The sequence below is a fragment of the Microtus pennsylvanicus genome, chromosome 9 (genome assembly GCF_037038515.1).
Source record: "Microtus pennsylvanicus isolate mMicPen1 chromosome 9, mMicPen1.hap1, whole genome shotgun sequence".
Lineage (NCBI taxonomy): Eukaryota > Metazoa > Chordata > Mammalia > Rodentia > Cricetidae > Microtus > Microtus pennsylvanicus.
In genome coordinates this window covers 29729326-29748575 of record NC_134587.1, presented here as the reverse complement: position 1 = coordinate 29748575, position 19250 = coordinate 29729326, and the positions used below count along the sequence as shown (strand labels likewise).

General features: G+C 36.4%; 1 protein-coding gene across 2 annotated transcripts in view; it reads left to right on the top strand.

Annotated features, from left to right (window-relative positions):
• The window catches only part of Acvr2a (activin A receptor type 2A), a 77100-nt gene that overhangs the window by 53052 nt on the left and 4798 nt on the right, over window positions 1-19250 (top strand). Inside the window, exons 5-11 of one of the 2 annotated variants that reach the window (XM_075985285.1) lie at window positions 5206-5229; window positions 8550-8693; window positions 10366-10509; window positions 11779-11924; window positions 13178-13292; window positions 16030-16168; window positions 18300-18430. In XM_075985285.1, the coding sequence (XP_075841400.1) occupies window positions 5206-5229; window positions 8550-8693; window positions 10366-10509; window positions 11779-11924; window positions 13178-13292; window positions 16030-16168; window positions 18300-18430 (843 nt within the window). The remainder of the gene's footprint in view (window positions 1-5205; window positions 5230-8549; window positions 8694-10365; window positions 10510-11778; window positions 11925-13177; window positions 13293-16029; window positions 16169-18299; window positions 18431-19250) is intronic. The other variant, XM_075985286.1, reaches the window with a different exon arrangement.

The following is a 19250-nucleotide window of genomic DNA, read 5'->3' as shown; positions in this document are numbered from 1 at the left end:
CAAGGAAGCTGTTACACACAACTAGGTTGATTGATTAATGGCTAAAGTTTATTAAGACATGTTTTTTTCCCCCCATTTTTTCCTCTTCTGCTTAAAACAGGGCTATGTTTGTTGTATGGACACAAATTACTTAGAGTTCTATCAAAAAGGAAAAGTCATCTGCACTTTTCTTTTATCACTTTCTGAAAATAATTTTAAGATTGGTTTGCATCCTTGAATACCTTTCTCTAGCTCCATCTGTTACATTTTCTTTTTCTTTCTTTTCTTTTTCTTTTTGTTTCTTTCTTTTTTCCCCAAGACAGGGTTTCTCTATAGCTTTGGAGCTGTCCTGGAACTAGCTCTTGTAGACCAGGCTAGCTTCGAACTCACAGAGATCTACCTGCCTCTGCCTCCCAAGTGCTGGAATTAAAGGCATGTGCCACCACCGCCTGGCTAGTGATGTATTTTTAAGTGAAACTTAGTAGAGTGTTATTGTACGCTTAGGAAATACTATATAGTATAATGTGTGTTTATACAAATTGTGTACATTTAAGGTATACAGTGTGATATTTTATCAGTTTAGTAAAGTTTGTGTGAGATTTCTGATAGCAGAATGTACATTTCATAAGTATTCCAACCATATTGTTTTAACATGCTTAAATGCCATTTTATACTTGCACATCTTTGTATATGTGTATTCTTAAGAATGGTGCAAGGCTGCTATAGATATTTTTCCTGTGTGTCCCACTGTGGTATATAATTGTTTTTGTATCAGCAATTAAAGTTGTAACCTCATTTAAAATGTACTTCTAAGCAAAATTTTAGACATTACTGATATATAGTAATGAAAAAATTGAAAAAAATTACCCTCACCAAGCACACAGATTTTTTTTCTAGTTACAATTTCTATATAGTCAGGTGGAGATTTTCTAAATCTTACTTCAATATAGTCAGGTGGAGATTTTCAAAAATTTCTGTATCCAAAAGCAAAAAGGGATAAGAGGAAGACAAAATCCTTGGAGTTAAACCTAGGTAGAGTAAAGCTACATATTACACTTATTTGTTAAGGCCAGTTCTTCGAGTGCCTTGGCAACACACACACACTACTGCAGGTGCCCACCCGCCATTCAGTTCTTAGCATCTGGGATGCAGTTTTCCTTTTGTCAGCCTAGAATTGGGCTCATGAGTGTAGACCAAATTTCATGATTTGTCTTTTATCTGGCTAGCAGGAAGTAGCCAGGAGGAGGCAAAACTTTTCCCGTACACTCCTTGTTACTCGAACTCTAGCCTAGACGTCTTCCTTTATTCCTTGCTACATCTAGAATTCTTTTCTATTAATTTGAAATAGTAGAAGTAGAAGAGTTCATTTGTGAATAAAATAAATACCGTGGGCTGCTGTTCTGTTTTTGGCGAATCTTTCTCTTGGTGCTTGTGTACTTGCTCTGAGCCCTGCACTAGGTCCAGGAGGGTCCCCGATTGCCCTCTAGTGGCTCACAGTTACAGGAAGGTCAGATGAAAACTGGCTGTTTATTTAACTTTGCCATTTGGAAATGAAGGTAAAGAAATTACGAAGGGAATTCCAGTGGAAGAAAGATCTGATTGATATTCGGTAGTGCTGAGAGAACTCTGTTTGAAGTGTGGCCAGTGTTAAAATGCTCAGTAACTGTCTACTGTCATTGTTGCGGCTTCAACTCAGAAGGAATAATTTTCAGTGAAACTCTTACTGATATAATACTCTGAAATATCTGTTTCAGAAAGTTCATTTTATTGAAAAAATATCAGGGTGCTCACAGGAGAAATGACACTTACAATCCCGTCCTGAGTGACAGTGCCTGGGCTTTTATTCAGTAATTATTATCCATTGAATGGCTTATTTCAATAATTAGATGGAGTCCATAGAAAACCAAGGAAAACTGATTAGAGTTCACTGCTTCATATTGAATATAGGTTTTACCTGTGCCTAGATAGTCTGGTAGTTAAATATTTTCTCCACATCAATTTTCATTCTTTCACCTTCACTTAGAGGTTATAAATGTTAAAATAAATAAAAGTAGGGTTTCTTTATAGCTAGTCATAACCCTCATGCTTTTGAACAGCAGCTGAGAGGAGAACGGGCTTTCCTTCTATCTCTTAGGATTCTGTACCCCAGTGCTGGCTGCCCTGTGCTGCTAACAGCCTCGGGAGTCTGTCCAGTGTTTGTATTATCTACATTGCTTCCCGTTTGCTTTCAGGAAATGTACAACGAGATAAGCTATAAGGAATCTTGGGATCCAATTAATAGAGCCATGGCTGAGCATTCGACAGTATCAGATTTATTCATTTATTAATCTCTATGCCTGTCTTTTTTTTTTTTAGCTCAGAAACATTGTTACTGTTTTACTTTATGGATTTTATGTCTGTTCTTGCTTGTTGATAGTCTAAAGAATGAATTGTGACATTTCTAAGAATATATGATAATTAGATGGATGACTAAGAGGAGACACATTGGGAATTTGTCAGTTTTCACAGAGTATGGACACTTGATAGGTTGTTGAATGTGGTGTCAAAAATGGAAATTACTTATCTATCTAACTAGATACACTTAAAACTGTATGTGTGTGTGGGGTAAACAGTAAAGTAGTGTATGTTATATGTGTATTTATGAATAGTATATCAAAGTCTCTATTTCTAGCGTGATTTCTTTGAATGTTAGATGTGCATAGTTAACTGCTTTCCGCACTTGGATATCTCTTACATTACCCATTCAAGGATAATGATTGTCTTTTCCAAATCCGGTTTTCAGTAAATACAGCGCTTGTCCCTGTGGTTGTGTAATCTAAACTCTAGGATGTGTCCCAATGTTTTTCATTCCCAATTGTCCCCTCTACTGCTTCATTCTTTTCAGGCTGCTCTCCTCGGGGAAAACTAGTCAGATGTCTTAAAGGTGCTTAAGCTCCTGACTTCCTTCCTACTGATTTTAGTGTTTAGTTATGCATTTGTTAGTGCAAATCATCAATTAGTCCATCTGCTGTGAAGTTCATGAGAGCCTGAGTGGTTAGTACTTGACACAAACAGTGCATTTAGGAAACTTGTTTGAATGATTGAGTAAATGAATGGGTGAATGAAGTCCTGTATTCTTTTCTGATGTTTGACAGTAATTTCATTCCTTTTTGATAAGCTGCAAGTCTATTTCTGATCTGGAAACCTGAATACTCGGCATTAACGTGCTTATTTGATTTTTAGTTACTTACAGTTACAGTGCAGAGTACTCAAAGCTGCCCTTCCATTTTGTGAATCCAGACTGTTTTGTTTGGTGAGCTTTTGTCTGTTTGTATAATCAGTGATCTCTTTTGCATTTTTGACTGCATATACTGTAACAATTTTTCCTTTGAAGAAGCTTGTTGTTGGTGCTTCTCGTTTACCTTGTGTCTTTTGTTTGTTCTAATATTCATTTATGGAGAAGTATATCCAAAGAGATATACTTAAAATCTCTTTATGTCTTTTAGTTAGTTTAAATTTTGGGTTTTTTTTGTCTTGCCCATTCTTATCACATTAAAGCTTGTTTTTGTCCTTATTATTTTTTGATTTGTATATTTTATAGCTTATTTTGATGTTCATTAGGAAGTTTACTGAGTAGGCATACTTTTTAAGATAAAAGTAACATCTTCTTGCACTGACGTCTTTATCTCTGAAAGTTCTTGTGTTTAAACAAGATCTCAGTAATTCTTGTGTCTTTGCATTCCCTGTAAGAGAGGAACCATATTCTGGAGTGCTTAGGTTCACTCATGGTATGGTAGGATTAAGCTAGCTTTTTGATGGATCATGAATAGTCCTGGATGGTTATCACAGGATGAAAATTCAGCAAACAACTAGTATAGATAATGGATTGTCATTTCTTTTTGTTAGTGGCACTGTTCTCTGTAGAAAGAGTGGCATGTGGGGAATGTGGTCATCTGTTTGGAAGTGGCTAATGTGCATTTTACTTAATTTAAAATTCAAGCAGTTATCTCTTTAGGGGCGACTTGTTCTCTATTACTGTCCTGTTGTCCTCAGGCTGTGAGGAAAGTGTCTGGATACTCATTTCCAGGGCACTCACTGCTTTGTACTCAGTTGTACATACCTTCTAAATTTAAAGTTACTGTAATACTAAAATTATACTTTAACTGCTAACAAATGCTCAATTCGAAGTATGAACTAAGTCACCATTCTCGTTGCTACAGCTGGGCAGGGAGGTTTATAGCAGACCTTGTTTGTCACCAGGTTTTGTTGGTTTTTGGCCATTGTTCTTCTTCATATGTTTTCTTCCTAGTTTGTGTTTAATGAGCATACACATAGCCACCCAAAGCATTATTTTGTGTTTCATCATATGATTTTATTGCCTTCCAGAGAGGTGAGTTATGGTCACTCACTGGAAGTAGGAAATTTCAGAGGTTCTTATGAAAGCTGTAAAAAAACAAAACAAAACAAAAAAACAAATTAGACCTGAGAGACATTACAACTCCCAAAGGGTTTACAAGCATGAAAATGTAAGTTTGTTTCTTAGAATCCATAGAAAAGAAAAGAGGGGTAGGGGAAGACAGGCAGATTGGGGGTGATGGTTCATGCTTGTTATAATCCCAGCACTGGAGAGATTGAGGCAACTGGGTTCTGGGGCTTGCTGGCCAGCCTAGCCATCTCGAGGCGTTCCAGGCCAGTGGGAAATGGCACTTAAGAATGACTGCCCAGGTTGTCCCGTAACCTCCATGCACGCACCCATGAAAGCTGGTATGAGAAAACTGGATTCCTTGGGGCTGTTTGGTGGTGTTTGTGAAAGGCAACACTGCCCTCTGCTGTTCAGAAGACAGTTTCTGCTCCTGTCCACCCCAGTTCAACTACCTGTTTACTCCTGCATTTAGACTTTAAAACCTTTCAAGTAATAAGTAATGCTTAAAATTTATTTTACTTGCTGGCTTGGAGCCCATTGGGTCAGGTAATTTGAAGTTATTTTAACATAAAAATTTATTTATTTTCACCCTGATAGGTGATATTCAAGGTTTTCACCTTTACAATTTTTTTATAATAATACTTTCCTCTGGTTAAAAGGAAAGTGCTCTTAATTCTTACCTTAAAAATATAATCCATTGAATCACTGTCAACTTTTAAAAAACTAATTCATTCTTTCTTTCACCTTTGTAACTGATGTGTCATTTTTCATTTCATTCTAAATATGAATCGTAATTTCTTTTGCCTGTGTTTTTTCTTCACAAGCACGCCTTTCATATAATGATAGAGGTAAGATGCATTGATGTTTGCTTATGGTTGTGAAAGCTTTTGTGGATGCCCACAGAACACTTGTCCTTAGAGTTTTGTTGTTATTATTGCTGTACTTTGTATCCTTTATAGTTTATTTACATTTTTGTCATAAAATTCCCACTTTTGTATACAAATATGATTCACTTGGCATAGTTAAAGGTTTTGAAAAATTTTTGGCAGTATTTGTACTTATCTAAGGTAGAATGTAGAAAGAGCTATTTCAGCTGAACAGAAGAGAAAACCTAAGGAGGTCATTAGACCTAGAAACCCAGTATTTGTAATTTTTTAATAATATTTCATATATTTAAATGTCAGTGTTCACTCATTTAAATAAGAGATTATTTTTTAGTCTAGATCATTACTTTTTAACTTAAAAATCTGTATTTTTCAATGGCATCTCTAGCAAATGATTTAGCTGCAGAAATAGCAGCACCTTTGATAAATCCCTACCTGTAAGGTTGAGGCTGTTTGGATTACAATATATACTTAATTGAGAAATAAGCAAAATTGATCACAGATGGCTTTGCTGCTCTTCTCGAATAGTGTCGCAGCATTGGGTACAGTTATGTCACTGGGCAAGGAGCTCTGGACAGTGGAGTTTTACCAGTAGCTTCATATTCAACATATCTTTTGATATCTTAAGAAGGAATACAAAGTCAGAGCCACTTCTGATGTTTTATGCATTCAATGGTTGTTGAAGGAGCACTGGGAACTCAAGGAGAGAGTCTCAGAAATTCTGTAGTCCTTAGAGTTGCTGCCCTCCGAGTGTTTCTGTGCAGCAAGGCAAAGCCATGCTTTTCGGATGCCATCATTTATGACGTGTTAAGTTCCCATTTGTCTCCTCAAGGGTTCAGACATTTAATGATACACTCCTCATCCATAGAAACACATACTGAGTTTTTCTGATCAAACAGCTATAATGATGCTAATAAACTGAGAATCATTTCTAATATTATTATACAATAAATGAAACAGAATTTAGGGGTGATTTAAAGCTTCATTCTAGAACTTCTTAAGAAAGAAAAAAGGTATGTCGATGGTATAATGTACTGTGTAGTTATTTTATTATGAAGCTGCTTATTAGCCCAATCTTGAAGTATTTGAGAATATTAAAGTATACTTAAGATTACATATCAAAAGGTTTTGATGTTGATAAGAATAAACCTTTGAAGGTCATTTTCTTCCCTTCTGAAAATTGGCCAGTGTTTGTTTAATTTTTCATATTGTTGGGAAATTTTGATAGTTGTATGTTTTGTAGCAATTAATAGTAGAACTTTGAGTAAAATTGTAATATTAAAGCTTGATTCAAGATTTCTCTATGAAATAAAATTACATTAAGAAATTTACTAAGGAAAGCCTAGTAAGCCTATAGGAATTTTGAAGTTTATTTTACATCTGGAAAACATTTAACATACTTTGAGCTACTGTTATGTTATTGAGATGTTAAAGAAATCATCTCAATTTTGTGTCATTAACTGGATTCATGTCTATGGTTGGTGCCCCTTTAAACACAGAACAAATATGTGTTAGTGATCTCTAGAGACACTCTTGGTCAGTGTATAAAAGGGCTGTCAGATGAGAGTGCTATAGTTGTGTTACCCTCTTTCTTCTTTTTTCAGTTACTACCTGAAGGTTTTAGTCATACTGCTTTGAAAAACTGATCCTTATCGTTTCTATTTAGTTATTTCTGTATAAACCTGTACACTTACTCTTAGGCCTTGTAGACTAGATTGTTTTCTTGCCTTTGAAAGAGCAGTATTCACCTTTCCTCTCCAGTTGCCTCAGTCAGCCTTTTCCTGTCAGTAGAATCTTAAAAAAAGGCAGAAGACAGTTAAGGACTGGTGAGGGGGGACACGATCCTCATAGCAACTTTCCAGAGAAGACAAAGGCTTCCCTCCCTGAGACTCACTGTGAGCCTGGCCTTGGTGTAGGCTTTGGAGACAACCTCTTTGGTCCATCACTCTGCTAAAGAGAGGCACTTGGATTTTATTAACCTGTGATTATTTTTAGGTAGAAACAGCAATGTTGGTAGGCATTTAAAAACAGACATGACTTGAGAATCAGTCACAGGAAGTCTTCTGTCTTACTTTTTAAAATACGAGTTTTCAAGCCTTTAAATCAGGATTATCTAGAAGCTGCGGTCGTTTTCTATGTATGTAATACTTTGCATTGTTTCTCTGCTTGGGCCATTGTAATGCTTGATAGAAATTTTTAGACTCACAGACCAGTGGCCGAGGGATGGCTCCAGGGAGTACTAACAGTCCTGAACATGATGGAGTGTTGTGAAAATGGAGAAGAAAGTTAGGGTGAGATGCAGTGATCGAGGGTACAATGCCACTCTCAAGTATCTGAGGTACCACCAGGAGTATTAGTTCCTTCTCACAGAACTTTTAGCCGTTGAAACATTTCTGTTGCTTTGTCCGTTATTTTCCAGAGGCTTCTTACATCTTGCTTTAGGTGCAGAGAGTAAATTGATTGAATACTTTCAGCAAAGGGTTGCCATTCTATTGGTGTAGGGAGTTTTCCTTGCAGTCCTCCTTTTGATGTATTATACTGGCCTTATTTTTAAAACCCATCATAGTATCACTCTGTCCTTTATTCACCATTACAAGTTTCCAACCATAACTACCACATTCTGAGATTTTTATTTGTTCTTTGTTTTATATTTCTCTTCAATTATCATGATTTTTATTTCTAGTCAATTTTGGGAAACAGTTAAAGGGATGAACTATTAGTGTTGTGAAAAATCAGAATGAATGAACAAAATGTTTGTCTAGAAACATTTCTTTTAAGTGCTTTTGTATTTTATATACTTGTTTAAGTGACCGGGCAACAAAATCAATAAAGAGAAAGTTAATACTAAATAGCCACTGGAAAAAATAGTAGATTTTGAGATTTTTCTTTGAGAAATGGTTATACTTTAATGTTTTGAATCTTTTCAAATCTGCATCATTTAAGAGAGTGTGAGCTGAACAAAGCCAATGGTGTATTATTGAGAGTGTTCTGAAGTTCACAGAAAGCCTTGGGAACAGTGGTTAGACTGGGTTTCCAGTTTTTTCACCTGCTATTCCTAAGTAGCAATAGTGGTAATGTCGTTAGACATTGCCTGCTTATTGGTTCCTGCTAACACCCAAAGCCCAGTTCTTGCAGGCTGAAAGCTAAGGTCACGCTGGCGTTCAGTCACTTATGTGTTCACAGTTTCTGTCAGTACCTTCTTCAGTCTCCTTACTTTTTTTCTCATTTCACAATCGATGTCTCATGTTCTGCTTATTTACAGTATTATTGTTATTTACCTGTAGGACCCAGGACCGCCCCCGCCTTCCCCATTACTGGGTTTGAAGCCATTGCAGCTGTTAGAAGTGAAAGCAAGGGGAAGATTTGGTTGTGTCTGGAAAGCCCAGCTGCTTAATGAATATGTGGCTGTCAAAATATTTCCAATACAGGTATGTTTATTAAAGTTCTCTATCTACCTATGTGTTTTTAAAGCTGTAACCATTTAGAACGTTATAGCTCATCAACAGCTGAAAACACGGCTCTGTATTCTAAAGTGATTGTGTTCGTGGTGAAAGCAGTCTAGCCTGTCTGTGCTGCACTCACTCACATCCGAGAAAGGGAATGATCACAATAAATAAACATGTAGTCCATCTTTTATTAATAAACACTAAAGACCAGTATTCTAGCCACAAAAATAACCTGCCTGAGTTGTTGTCCTAATATCCCCTTGACAAGAAAGAACAACAGATTGTGTGATTTGTTTTAGAATGACCAGACTTTGCGTCCTTTTCTTTGTACTTTTAGTGTTCACATATAATTATTTCAGTTTTTGTTGGTAATTTTTCAGAGGCAGTGAATCAGATTTCCAAAGTATTTGTTTTTCTTTGGAATGTAGCTGAACTCCCTATGAATGCCTGGCCTAAGGCAGTCTGTACTGCTGCTGTTTTGCTGCATTGCTGGTTGACTTTAGGGCTTCCACCTTCCCCTTTCTCTGCTATACACTCCTGTAGCATGGCACCCTTGGTGTTGAAGTCTTGGCTACTCATACTCAACCTCCATCACCACAAAGCTACTACAGAAACAGTTTCCTTAACTACCTACGTTTTCGCCTCTCACCTCCTCTAAAGCCTGTCCCACAGAGTCTTTCTCTAGCTCGGCAGCAGTAGAGCTCTTTCACAAAGAGAAGCATTTTGTTGTGCTAAGATTTGGTAGTAAGCTCTGGGAAGTCACTTAATGTGTGAGGAATCTTAACAGTTAGAAAATAATGCAGCCATGAAGAGTAGAAATAAGAGCAGCTGTTTTATCTCATGCTTTTATGGACAAAGTAATGATTTCCATGTTATATGTTCATATATTATGTCCATATACATACATATATACATACATACATTTATACTTTAGCAACCAAAAGCACAATCATTCTTTTACTTCACTGGAAAAATAATTGATTTTGTAAAAGTCAGAGGAAAAGCCAGAATTTCATCTTGGATCCAGAGATTTCCTTACCATTAAATTATAGTGTAACTTACTTTCATTGACCTTTCCTAGTGAAGAGAAACTAATCTTTTGTCAGTATATAATAGACATAGATGACCTGCAGGGATGAGTAATTGATAGTCTTTAGAAAAATAAAACCAATAGGTATTGTTAGCTTGCTATGGGAGTGAGGGAGGGACAGACTGAAGAGAGATTTACCTAAATTTACCTTTTAGGGAGATGACTGTGAATAGTAGCATAAATAGTTGCCTACCATAAAGTGCTTGCAGAACTTGTAAGCAGAATGTGTTGCTGTGTAGCATACAAAAATGTAGTGTTTTTTGATGAATGTCTGTGTTTGTAAATGTAGCAACTCAGAAAAGTAGATTATGAGGGAAAGGGGGTAGGATTCTGTAAATAACGAGGATTTATTATGGATTATCGTTATTACCTGTTACAGATTTCTTTTATAGAAACAATGAAAGGTCACTTGTATTTACCTCATTTTATTGTTGTATCACTTGTTCTTAGCTTATTTTGTCACTGCTTCAGAACTCACTCCATCTATCTCAGTGTGATTTATTTTCTTGTACTTTTTGTGTTCTTATCGTGATTTTTTTTTCCTTTTTCTTTTCTTAACTGTAGGACAAACAGTCCTGGCAGAATGAGTATGAAGTGTATAGTTTACCTGGAATGAAGCATGAGAACATACTACAGTTTATTGGTGCAGAAAAACGAGGCACCAGTGTTGATGTGGACCTGTGGCTAATTACAGCATTTCATGAAAAGGTAAAACAACTTAATACTTAAGTTTTGTTAAGCTGGACTTGGCATACCTACCTAATGTTAGCTGTTGTATTTCAAGAGAGGAGTATGTTATCATAGTTGATTAATATTTGATCATATATCACTTATAAAAATCTTACAAAATTACTTTAAGGAAAGAACAATTTTGTACCTAACCCAATAATCACAGAGCAACCCTTAGCCTTGCCTTCCTGTGCTGCTGCAATTACTTCTCCTAGGGCTGCTTTAGAATAGACAGTGTTTATTGTTTTCCATGTATTACTTATGATACAGTTTGATTTTATGAACGCTGCTTTTTTCTATTTTGCCTTATAATTCTTTAATGATGAACCCCAAATCAGTAACTTGGAATTAGTGCCAAAGCACATGTGTTTTTCCCTCATTTTTCAGTTAAATTTTTTTTTCAAGAAAATTCATTTGTGTAGCACTGGCTGGCCTCATTTTTCTTGCCTTAACAGCCTCCCAAGTGCTGGAATCATGGCTTTGCATTACCATTGCTAGCTAAGATACTTGGTTTGTACAATGAGTGTCATCTTTGTTAAGTGTAACTGGTTTTATATTTCACTTAGTATTTGATCATAAGGATCATAATATCTTTAGAAAGATTTTGTGTGTGTGTGCGTGCACATGCACGTACACACACGAATACATATAAGGTCCTTATGTAGAGATTGATGTTTTGGATGTCTTCCTCAGTTTCCTTTCCTTTTGTTTTGTTTTGAAGCAGGGTCTTTCACTGATCCTGTAGCTCACTAATTTGGCTGGCCAGTGAGTTTCTAGGGATCTGCCTGTCTCTGTGTCCTCCTAGCACTGGGCTCATAGACTAATGTGGATCTGAGCATCTGAACTCAGGTCTTGATGGTTGTGTGACAGGCCCTTTATCAACCAACTTATTTCCTTATAAATATTCTGCAGATTAGTGGTGGTTTATGTTTTCAGTGTTGTTCTATAATGTTTTACTTTTAAGGTTAATTTTTTCTAAGACTTTCAGCTAGTCTTTTCTTTTTTTTAAACCTTCTAAAGTCATGGAAATGAACTTATTTTGGTAATAAGGTTTTAAAAATAAGTCTCTTGGGGTTGAATGTTCATTAATGTGAGTTGGAAGAAAATTTGAGCAACTCTACAGTTATTGAATGATTGATTGATTAATTATGTACTGAAAGGAATGCATTGCCTCCATATCCAGAGAAGTTTCCATCTATGTAAAACTTTCATCAAGATCTTCTGGGTTTCCCCCACTCTTTTCTTTAGGGTTCGCTGTCTGACTTCCTTAAGGCTAACGTGGTCTCTTGGAATGAACTTTGCCACATTGCAGAAACCATGGCTAGAGGATTGGCATACTTACATGAGGATATACCTGGCTTAAAAGATGGCCACAAGCCTGCAATATCTCACAGGTAAAGCAATATTTGCATTTTCTTTTCGTAAACTCACAGGCTTATTATTTAAACTTTATTCAGGGTAAAATTTATTTTTGCCTTGATTGTTCAATCATATTTGAAGAGGCAAAGATTTTCATTTTTTAAAATTAGGTTTGAGATTGACTAGGATATATCCTGAGTAATATACATACATGTTTATCTCATTAGTAAAGTTTAATGATCTCATGTTTTAATTTGTCTAATTTCTGAAGCCATGTTTGAGAATAAAGTTGTACTTTCTCTATGTTAAAGGAAAAATATTTTAATTCGAAATTTTAATTTACTTTAAAGGGACTTTTTTTAATAGATACACAGTGATGAAATTAAGCATAGACTGTTTTCTTTGTTTTGTTTTGGATGAATATACATTGATTCCTTGAGTTAAAGTAGAAGGAGAGATCATTAAGAGGAGACAGCTGCCCAGTGAAGAAGTATACATGTCTAGTGAAGAAGCTGTTACCATATTTTGACAAGTGTTTGTTCCTGGAAAATAGATTTAGTTTGCCATTATTTAATTTTCTTGGTAGAACAAGTGATGGAGTTGTCACCTTCTATTCATTTTTAAAATGGCTGTTTTAAAAGTAGCCATTAAGAGAGTGATTTAGCAAAGGTATAGCTGAATGACTTCTTCAGAAAGGGCTGTGCTTTCTTTCATCTTCCTTCGTGAATCTGCCTTATATTAATATATTCAGACTAATCATCCAGACCTCCCCAGAGTTGTTATACAGACCCTGAAAATGTTTTGATTTCTGGAGCATTTGATTCTGCCTCCATCCTTTTGTGGGTCAATATGATGACTTCTAAGTGTAACTGTTGTTTGCTAGAGTTGTCTTTAATATGAACCAGATGAGGCAGATGTGTAGAAAGAATATTTTCCTGCATTACAGCTGATAGACTTTCCAAAGTACCGGGCTATGCTTTACGATAAAGGCTTCTGTGTGTTCTGTGTTCCCAGAGCTGCTTTCCTACAGTAGTGCCCGTGCAGTGCAAGGGCCACTGCAGTGAGGGCCCATTCTGAAGTGGAAATTTTTCCCAAAGGCTATTTTCAAAATTTTCTTATTTTTTTGAAGTTTCCTTCAAAGTTTATAACTACAATATCTGAAATGTTCCCATTACCTTTCTTTGCTTTTCATAGTTTTAAGAAACTTTATTTTTATAGCATATTCTCCTCATGTTCAATAGAAAATTTTAAAAGATAAATTATTTAAAATACTTTTTTTTATTTGAAGGGACATCAAAAGTAAGAATGTGCTATTGAAAAACAATCTGACAGCTTGCATTGCTGACTTTGGGTTGGCGTTAAAGTTTGAGGCTGGCAAGTCTGCAGGTGACACCCATGGACAGGTAAGAACGCCCCACTATAAAGTGTGAGTAGAAAATGATAAGTGCATCTCTTCCATTAGATCAGTGCCGACTTGATCTGAGGCTGTTGGGCTAGGGACCAGTCACCGTCTGAGGAAGAGTGACGCAGCATTTTCACACTGTGTCCTCTGAGGAAGGCGAGCACAGAACATTTATCTGTGGCGATTGTTTTTTAAAATAATTAGTCACAGAAGAACCCGTTTTTAATACTTTCATCTTTAGGGAATTCTTAACATTAATGGCTGATTCATTACCCTAACAGTGGAGGATAATGTGTCACTTCTCACTACAACTTCTCCTTCCCATTTTTTTCTATGTAATACTTTCTTGCTTCTGGCTCTTTATTGATCCATTAACTCTTTAATGAATTGAATGTTTTTTCTTTGAATTTTTTTTCTAGAGTTCAGACCTCTGAAAAAGCCGGAGTGAGGTGTCTTGCTCCAGTTATGGTTTGCACAAATAGATTTAGCATCTGTTAGGAAGGCTAAAGAGAGGGGAGCGCCCATGCATTATTCTCAGGGAAATGTGAAGCTAGGAAAGGTGTTACACCTTTATTATCCAAGGTCAGTGTAGGGGCGGGAGAGAGGCCCAGGAAGTAAGAGTTCTTCCTACCTTTGCAGAAGATCAACTTAATTTCCTGACTCAAGCTACTAAGAAATGCCCGCAAGTCCAGCTTGAGGGTACCCAACACCCTTTTCTGGATTGTAGGCACCCACAATCATATGTGCATAAAAAAACCTCCCTGTAGGCAGATTTTCTTTGGTCCCCCGACTTGTAAAAAGCGACTTAGAAACGTATTAATTATTGAAGCTCGGCCTTAGCTTCTTGTTCCCAACTAGTTCTTACAGCTTCAATTAACTCATCTTTAAATCTATGCTCTTTTTTCTGACTCAGTTTCCCTTACTCTGTACTGTTCATCATGCTTCTTCCTCACTTGACTAGTGACCCTCCTTTTTTCTTTCCAGAGCTCTCTGTCGCCAGTGGTCCCACCTAACCTCTTCCTGCCTAGCAAATGACCCTTCAGCTCTTCATTAAGCCAGCCACAGTGACATGTGTTCACGTAGTGTAAAGGAATATTCCATAGTACTTCCCTGTCTCTACAATTAAGAATAAAATATTTGCTTAAAATAGTTTGAAATATGACATTTCCTACAAAGCCAAATGATCTTTCAAGGCTTGTCCTTATTAGTTTTCTGTCTTTCAAGTCATTTGAGTTATTTGTCTATTTCTGAGTTTTCTTACTCCTTCCATATCTTGATTCCCCAGGAACAAGCTGTGTGCAGTCGTGGCGCACTAAATTCTGTCAACATGAATTAACAGTTTCAGATTTGGTTCAAGGTTATGTCAGCAGTTGCAGAACACTAGGAAAGTTGACATGATTGAGAATAGGGTCAGTTTTAGGAAGAATATTACAAAAGTGGAGTAGGAAGCATAGAGAAAAATTTCTGTGCTTATTGTATGATTGACAACTATAAAACAGTATGTATGGAATACTTTCATCTTTTGGTATCATAGCAAACCTAATAACTTTTTTTATAATTTATATTTTATGTATGAGTGCTCTGCATATATACCTGCTTGCTGGATCTTAATTATAGATGGTTGTGAGCCACCATGTGGTTGCTGGGAATTCAGGACGTCTTGAAGAGCGGCCAGTGCTTTTAACCACTGAGCCATCTTTCCAGCCTCTTAATATTTTTTTTAAACCTCATTAATGCCATCTTTTAATGCCCTTATTACAATTGTGTTACAAGATTAGGCAAAATAAGTTATTACCTACATGGGTAAAGAGTTTCTCTACTATCATACCACCTTTCATTCATAAAAGAGAATATCTTAGACTAAAATAGATAAACTATAATTTCCTAATAAAAGAAGTAATGTTGGATGATACAAATTTACCTGTAAGTGAAAAAGTAGACATTGAAAGATATTCAGAACACAGTCAAAATGATCAGTGAGAGCCAGAGAGGTAGCTACTTTATATTCTGATACAATCAGTTAAAAATGGAACTTTAGAGTTTTACTGATCAGTCCTTATTTATTAAAAAAACCTATTGCTAAATGTGCAAATACCACCAAAGTCTTGACTCAACATTCATAACCTAAGAATGAAAACACCAGTGTCTAAGCTGCTTCTTTGATGTACATAAGTGTCCTGTAGTCTACGTACATCTCCTAAGCATTCACATAAAATACAATCAAGACCAACTAGCACTAGCTGCCGTGGCTTAGTAGTGACAGTTACAGTACTACAAAACGTACTACGAAATACCAAACTGTTTGGGACAAATGAAAATAAAGAGGAATTCATGAATAAATAAGATTTTCTACAAGGAGAATTTTTAAGAAATGTTTCCCTGGTAAATTATTTTTACATCGCCTTAAATGTTTATTAGTGAAGCCCTAAAAAGGTGTTCTCTAAAATGTAACTCGGACAATATGCATAGTGCCTTGTTTCCTCCATTCCATCCTTGAAGCAGAGTGTTACTCAGTTCTTTGTGATTTGATCTGAAGGGAGGGCAAGTTCTGTAAGCCTCTGTGGTGAGAATACCCAGAAACCACCGTACGAAATAGACCCTGTGGTGTTACAGTCATAATTCAGTTACTTTACCCTGGATAAATAGATAATAAAAATCATTAGTTAATAAACAAACACAAACAAAAACATTAGTTCATAAAGTCAATGAGTACTGTTTGCTTTCAAAATCTTTTTCAGGTTGGTACTCGGAGGTATATGGCTCCAGAGGTGTTAGAGGGCGCTATAAACTTCCAAAGGGATGCATTTTTGAGGATAGATATGTACGCCATGGGATTAGTCCTGTGGGAACTGGCTTCTCGTTGTACTGCTGCAGATGGTAAGGGAAAAAGCATTTTTTTTTTAAAAAATATATATACCACATTTATGAAAGGGATTACACAAAAAGGTAAATAACTACATCTTCTTTTACGGACGCCAAAAGGTAGCTGAAGGTGAAGGAGGCAATGTGAATTTTGGGGTGCTGGGCATGAAAGGAACTGACATTGACACTTTGGAGATAGTAAATCAGGTAACACATACTCCAAGAAAACACATTGCTTAAGCACTTCATTGTGAGTCTTTATATCAAACTATTACTTGGTGTCCTGGTGGTGCAGGCCCTATTGTTAAGTAATTCATGGTTAAGGTGATAAAATGCCTTCTGGAGAGAGTACTCCAGAGTGAGATGAATGGTCTGTTCCAGGACCTGTCTGTAAGGCATTTAGTGACTGTCATGGGGTGCAGTCATACCTGAGAAATGTAAGTTGGTGGTATCAAAATTAGGAAGAGTTACTTAGTGGGGTTTGGGGTTACTGAGGCATTTTTATGGCAAAGAAAAGGTTAGGTGCTGCTTTTCTTAAATGCCTTGTGTATGCTCTAAAATATTTAAAAGAGAACTCTGTTCACTTTACCTTTGGCCTTTAAAATCAGGGCCAAAGGAAAAGTGGACCACATTGAGGAAGTGGGTGCTTTAAAATTTGTGTCTAGTTAGTTAAAGTCCAGCATTTCTCAAACTGTAGCGTGCACATCAAATTCTTAGGAATCTTGTTAAAAATAAGCCGCTAGAGGCTGGGAAGATAGCTTTGTTAATAAGAACATTGGTTGCTCTTCCTTCATAGGCATCAGTCATGGCTATGGTACAAACATGCAGGCAAAACAATCATCCACATTAAAAACAAACAAACAAACAAACACAAAACAAAAGACAAAACAGCCTGGGCTAAGTCCTAAGAAGTCTGTGCATCTTACAAGCCATCAGTTTACTGATGCCAATGTTACTGACCTATGAACCAAAGACTGAAATTTTAAGATGTTAGTACTGGTTACTAGAAGTGCTAAGTAGTCCTTTATCTATCACAAGGTTCCCACAGGGCTGGGGAAATGGTTCAGTGGGCAGTCCTCATGACCTGATTTTGATCCAGCTTGCAAGTCAAACCTACCCTTCCTTATAACTTGTCCTCTGACCTCAATATTGCATGTTGTAGTATGTACACACAGGTACACAAACACAGTAAGTGTACTACTAATAAAAGACAGTTCCTAAAGCACTCGTAGAGGGTTGAGTCAGTGCCTTTTGTAATTGATGGCACTATGTTTGAAGTATTTGATATATTTTTATACTTTGCACAAAGCATCTATGTACATCTACTTCTCTCTGCTCAGTGGCACTGCCAAGAAAATATAGATTAAAAGCACATTTTCAGATAAGATTCAGATTTCAACTCTACTATATAATAGTCAAATACCTCTGTGCAAAATCTCATAACTTCATCTTATTTACAAAATAGGGCAAATACCACCTTCACTTAGATATAAAGTAACAGTGAAAAAGTATGTCTAGTCTGAATAAGAATCTATAGAACATCAGTTATAAACTCTTAAGTGTACATTCCTGTCTATCTGAGATCCAAGAAAAACAAGTTGTTTATGTTGCTTAATAAATTTTGTCATGAGGGTACATTTTGACTTGATGGGAATTCTGGTTGAATTATGCTTGTGATTTAAACATAAAAATAAACAGCATTATTTATAAATATAAAGATGCTTGTGAGAGAAAACAAAATATTGCAAAGAACATGAATTCTCATGTAGGATGTTTTGAGTATGCCACAGCTAAGTATAGCAGCTGGAGTGCTGAGCCTCCAGAGGTGCTAATAACTCTGATACGAATGGCTGCATTGAGAGCTTTGATTTCTTAAGTCCTGACAGATTTTTGTCATATATCAACATGGGCACTCGGCCTATATGTTCCAAAACAGCCTGTTGAGGCTGAATATGAAGATCCAGAGTTAGGAGCCAGCCAAAACTATTTACCCAGATCCTGTCCTAAACAAAACTTGTAAAAACAGACATTTTGATTTTACAAGTATAGCCTGGGTCCATCTCTCTGCTGATTATAGAGTGCAGAATTAGAGGAGCTTGTACTAGTCAGGAAGAATTAAAACAGTTTTCCTCTTCTTACATTTCAGGACCTGTAGATGAGTACATGTTGCCATTTGAGGAGGAAATTGGCCAGCATCCATCTCTTGAAGATATGCAGGAAGTGGTTGTGCATAAAAAGAAGAGGCCTGTTTTAAGAGATTATTGGCAGAAACATGCAGTAAGTTTATTCACTTTTTCATTTGAAATTTCAAGGAAACATTTTTCAGGGGAATAGTGTATCAGTTCTGTGCACCTTTCTCTTCTGGTGGGAAGGTGAGCTTCACACAGACAGATGTTTTGTACTGGAGTTCAGAGGCAGAATTAGGGCTTTGCTTGAAGTCATCTTCCCTGAGCTGTCCAGTTAAGGTCAAACAAGTTATTTCCTGCTTTGAAAGCTCCATGAGGAAACAAAAAAAAAAAAAACTGGATAGTCATGCTTCTAATGGATGGCATTTTAGCACTTACTAAGCACCAAGTTTTCTCTACTCCATGAAGTCTTATTCATTTCATTCAGGCTTTCAAGACTTTACTTTACAGTTAGAGCATGCAGAACAGCACAGAATTGTGTTGGCCATTTGGTGTTAATATAACTAAAAATCCAAGTAGAAATAAGTAACTACATCCTGAAGCCAGAGATGGATTCAAGACCGGTCTTTTAACTTCCAAGGAGAAATGCTGGTATCAACTAAGAAAGTGATAAAATACTGGTACCCACATTAGACTTTGTTGTGAGTCTACTTGAAAAGGTCAAGCATATGATCAGATTTATGAACTGTATTTTGGAACTTTCATGTTGTGGATCCTTAGTGCTTAGAAAAGTGACTTATTTTCCTGGCACATAAAATGACATTCAATAAAAGTGAGTTTTGCTCTAGTCATGGTATTTCACATGCTTGAGACAGAAGGCTCAAGAGTTTGAGGCCAAATATAATGAGTCAATTAAAAAGAGCCAAAGTCAATACTGGTCACACTTGGCTGATCTTGAAACTGTGACCCAT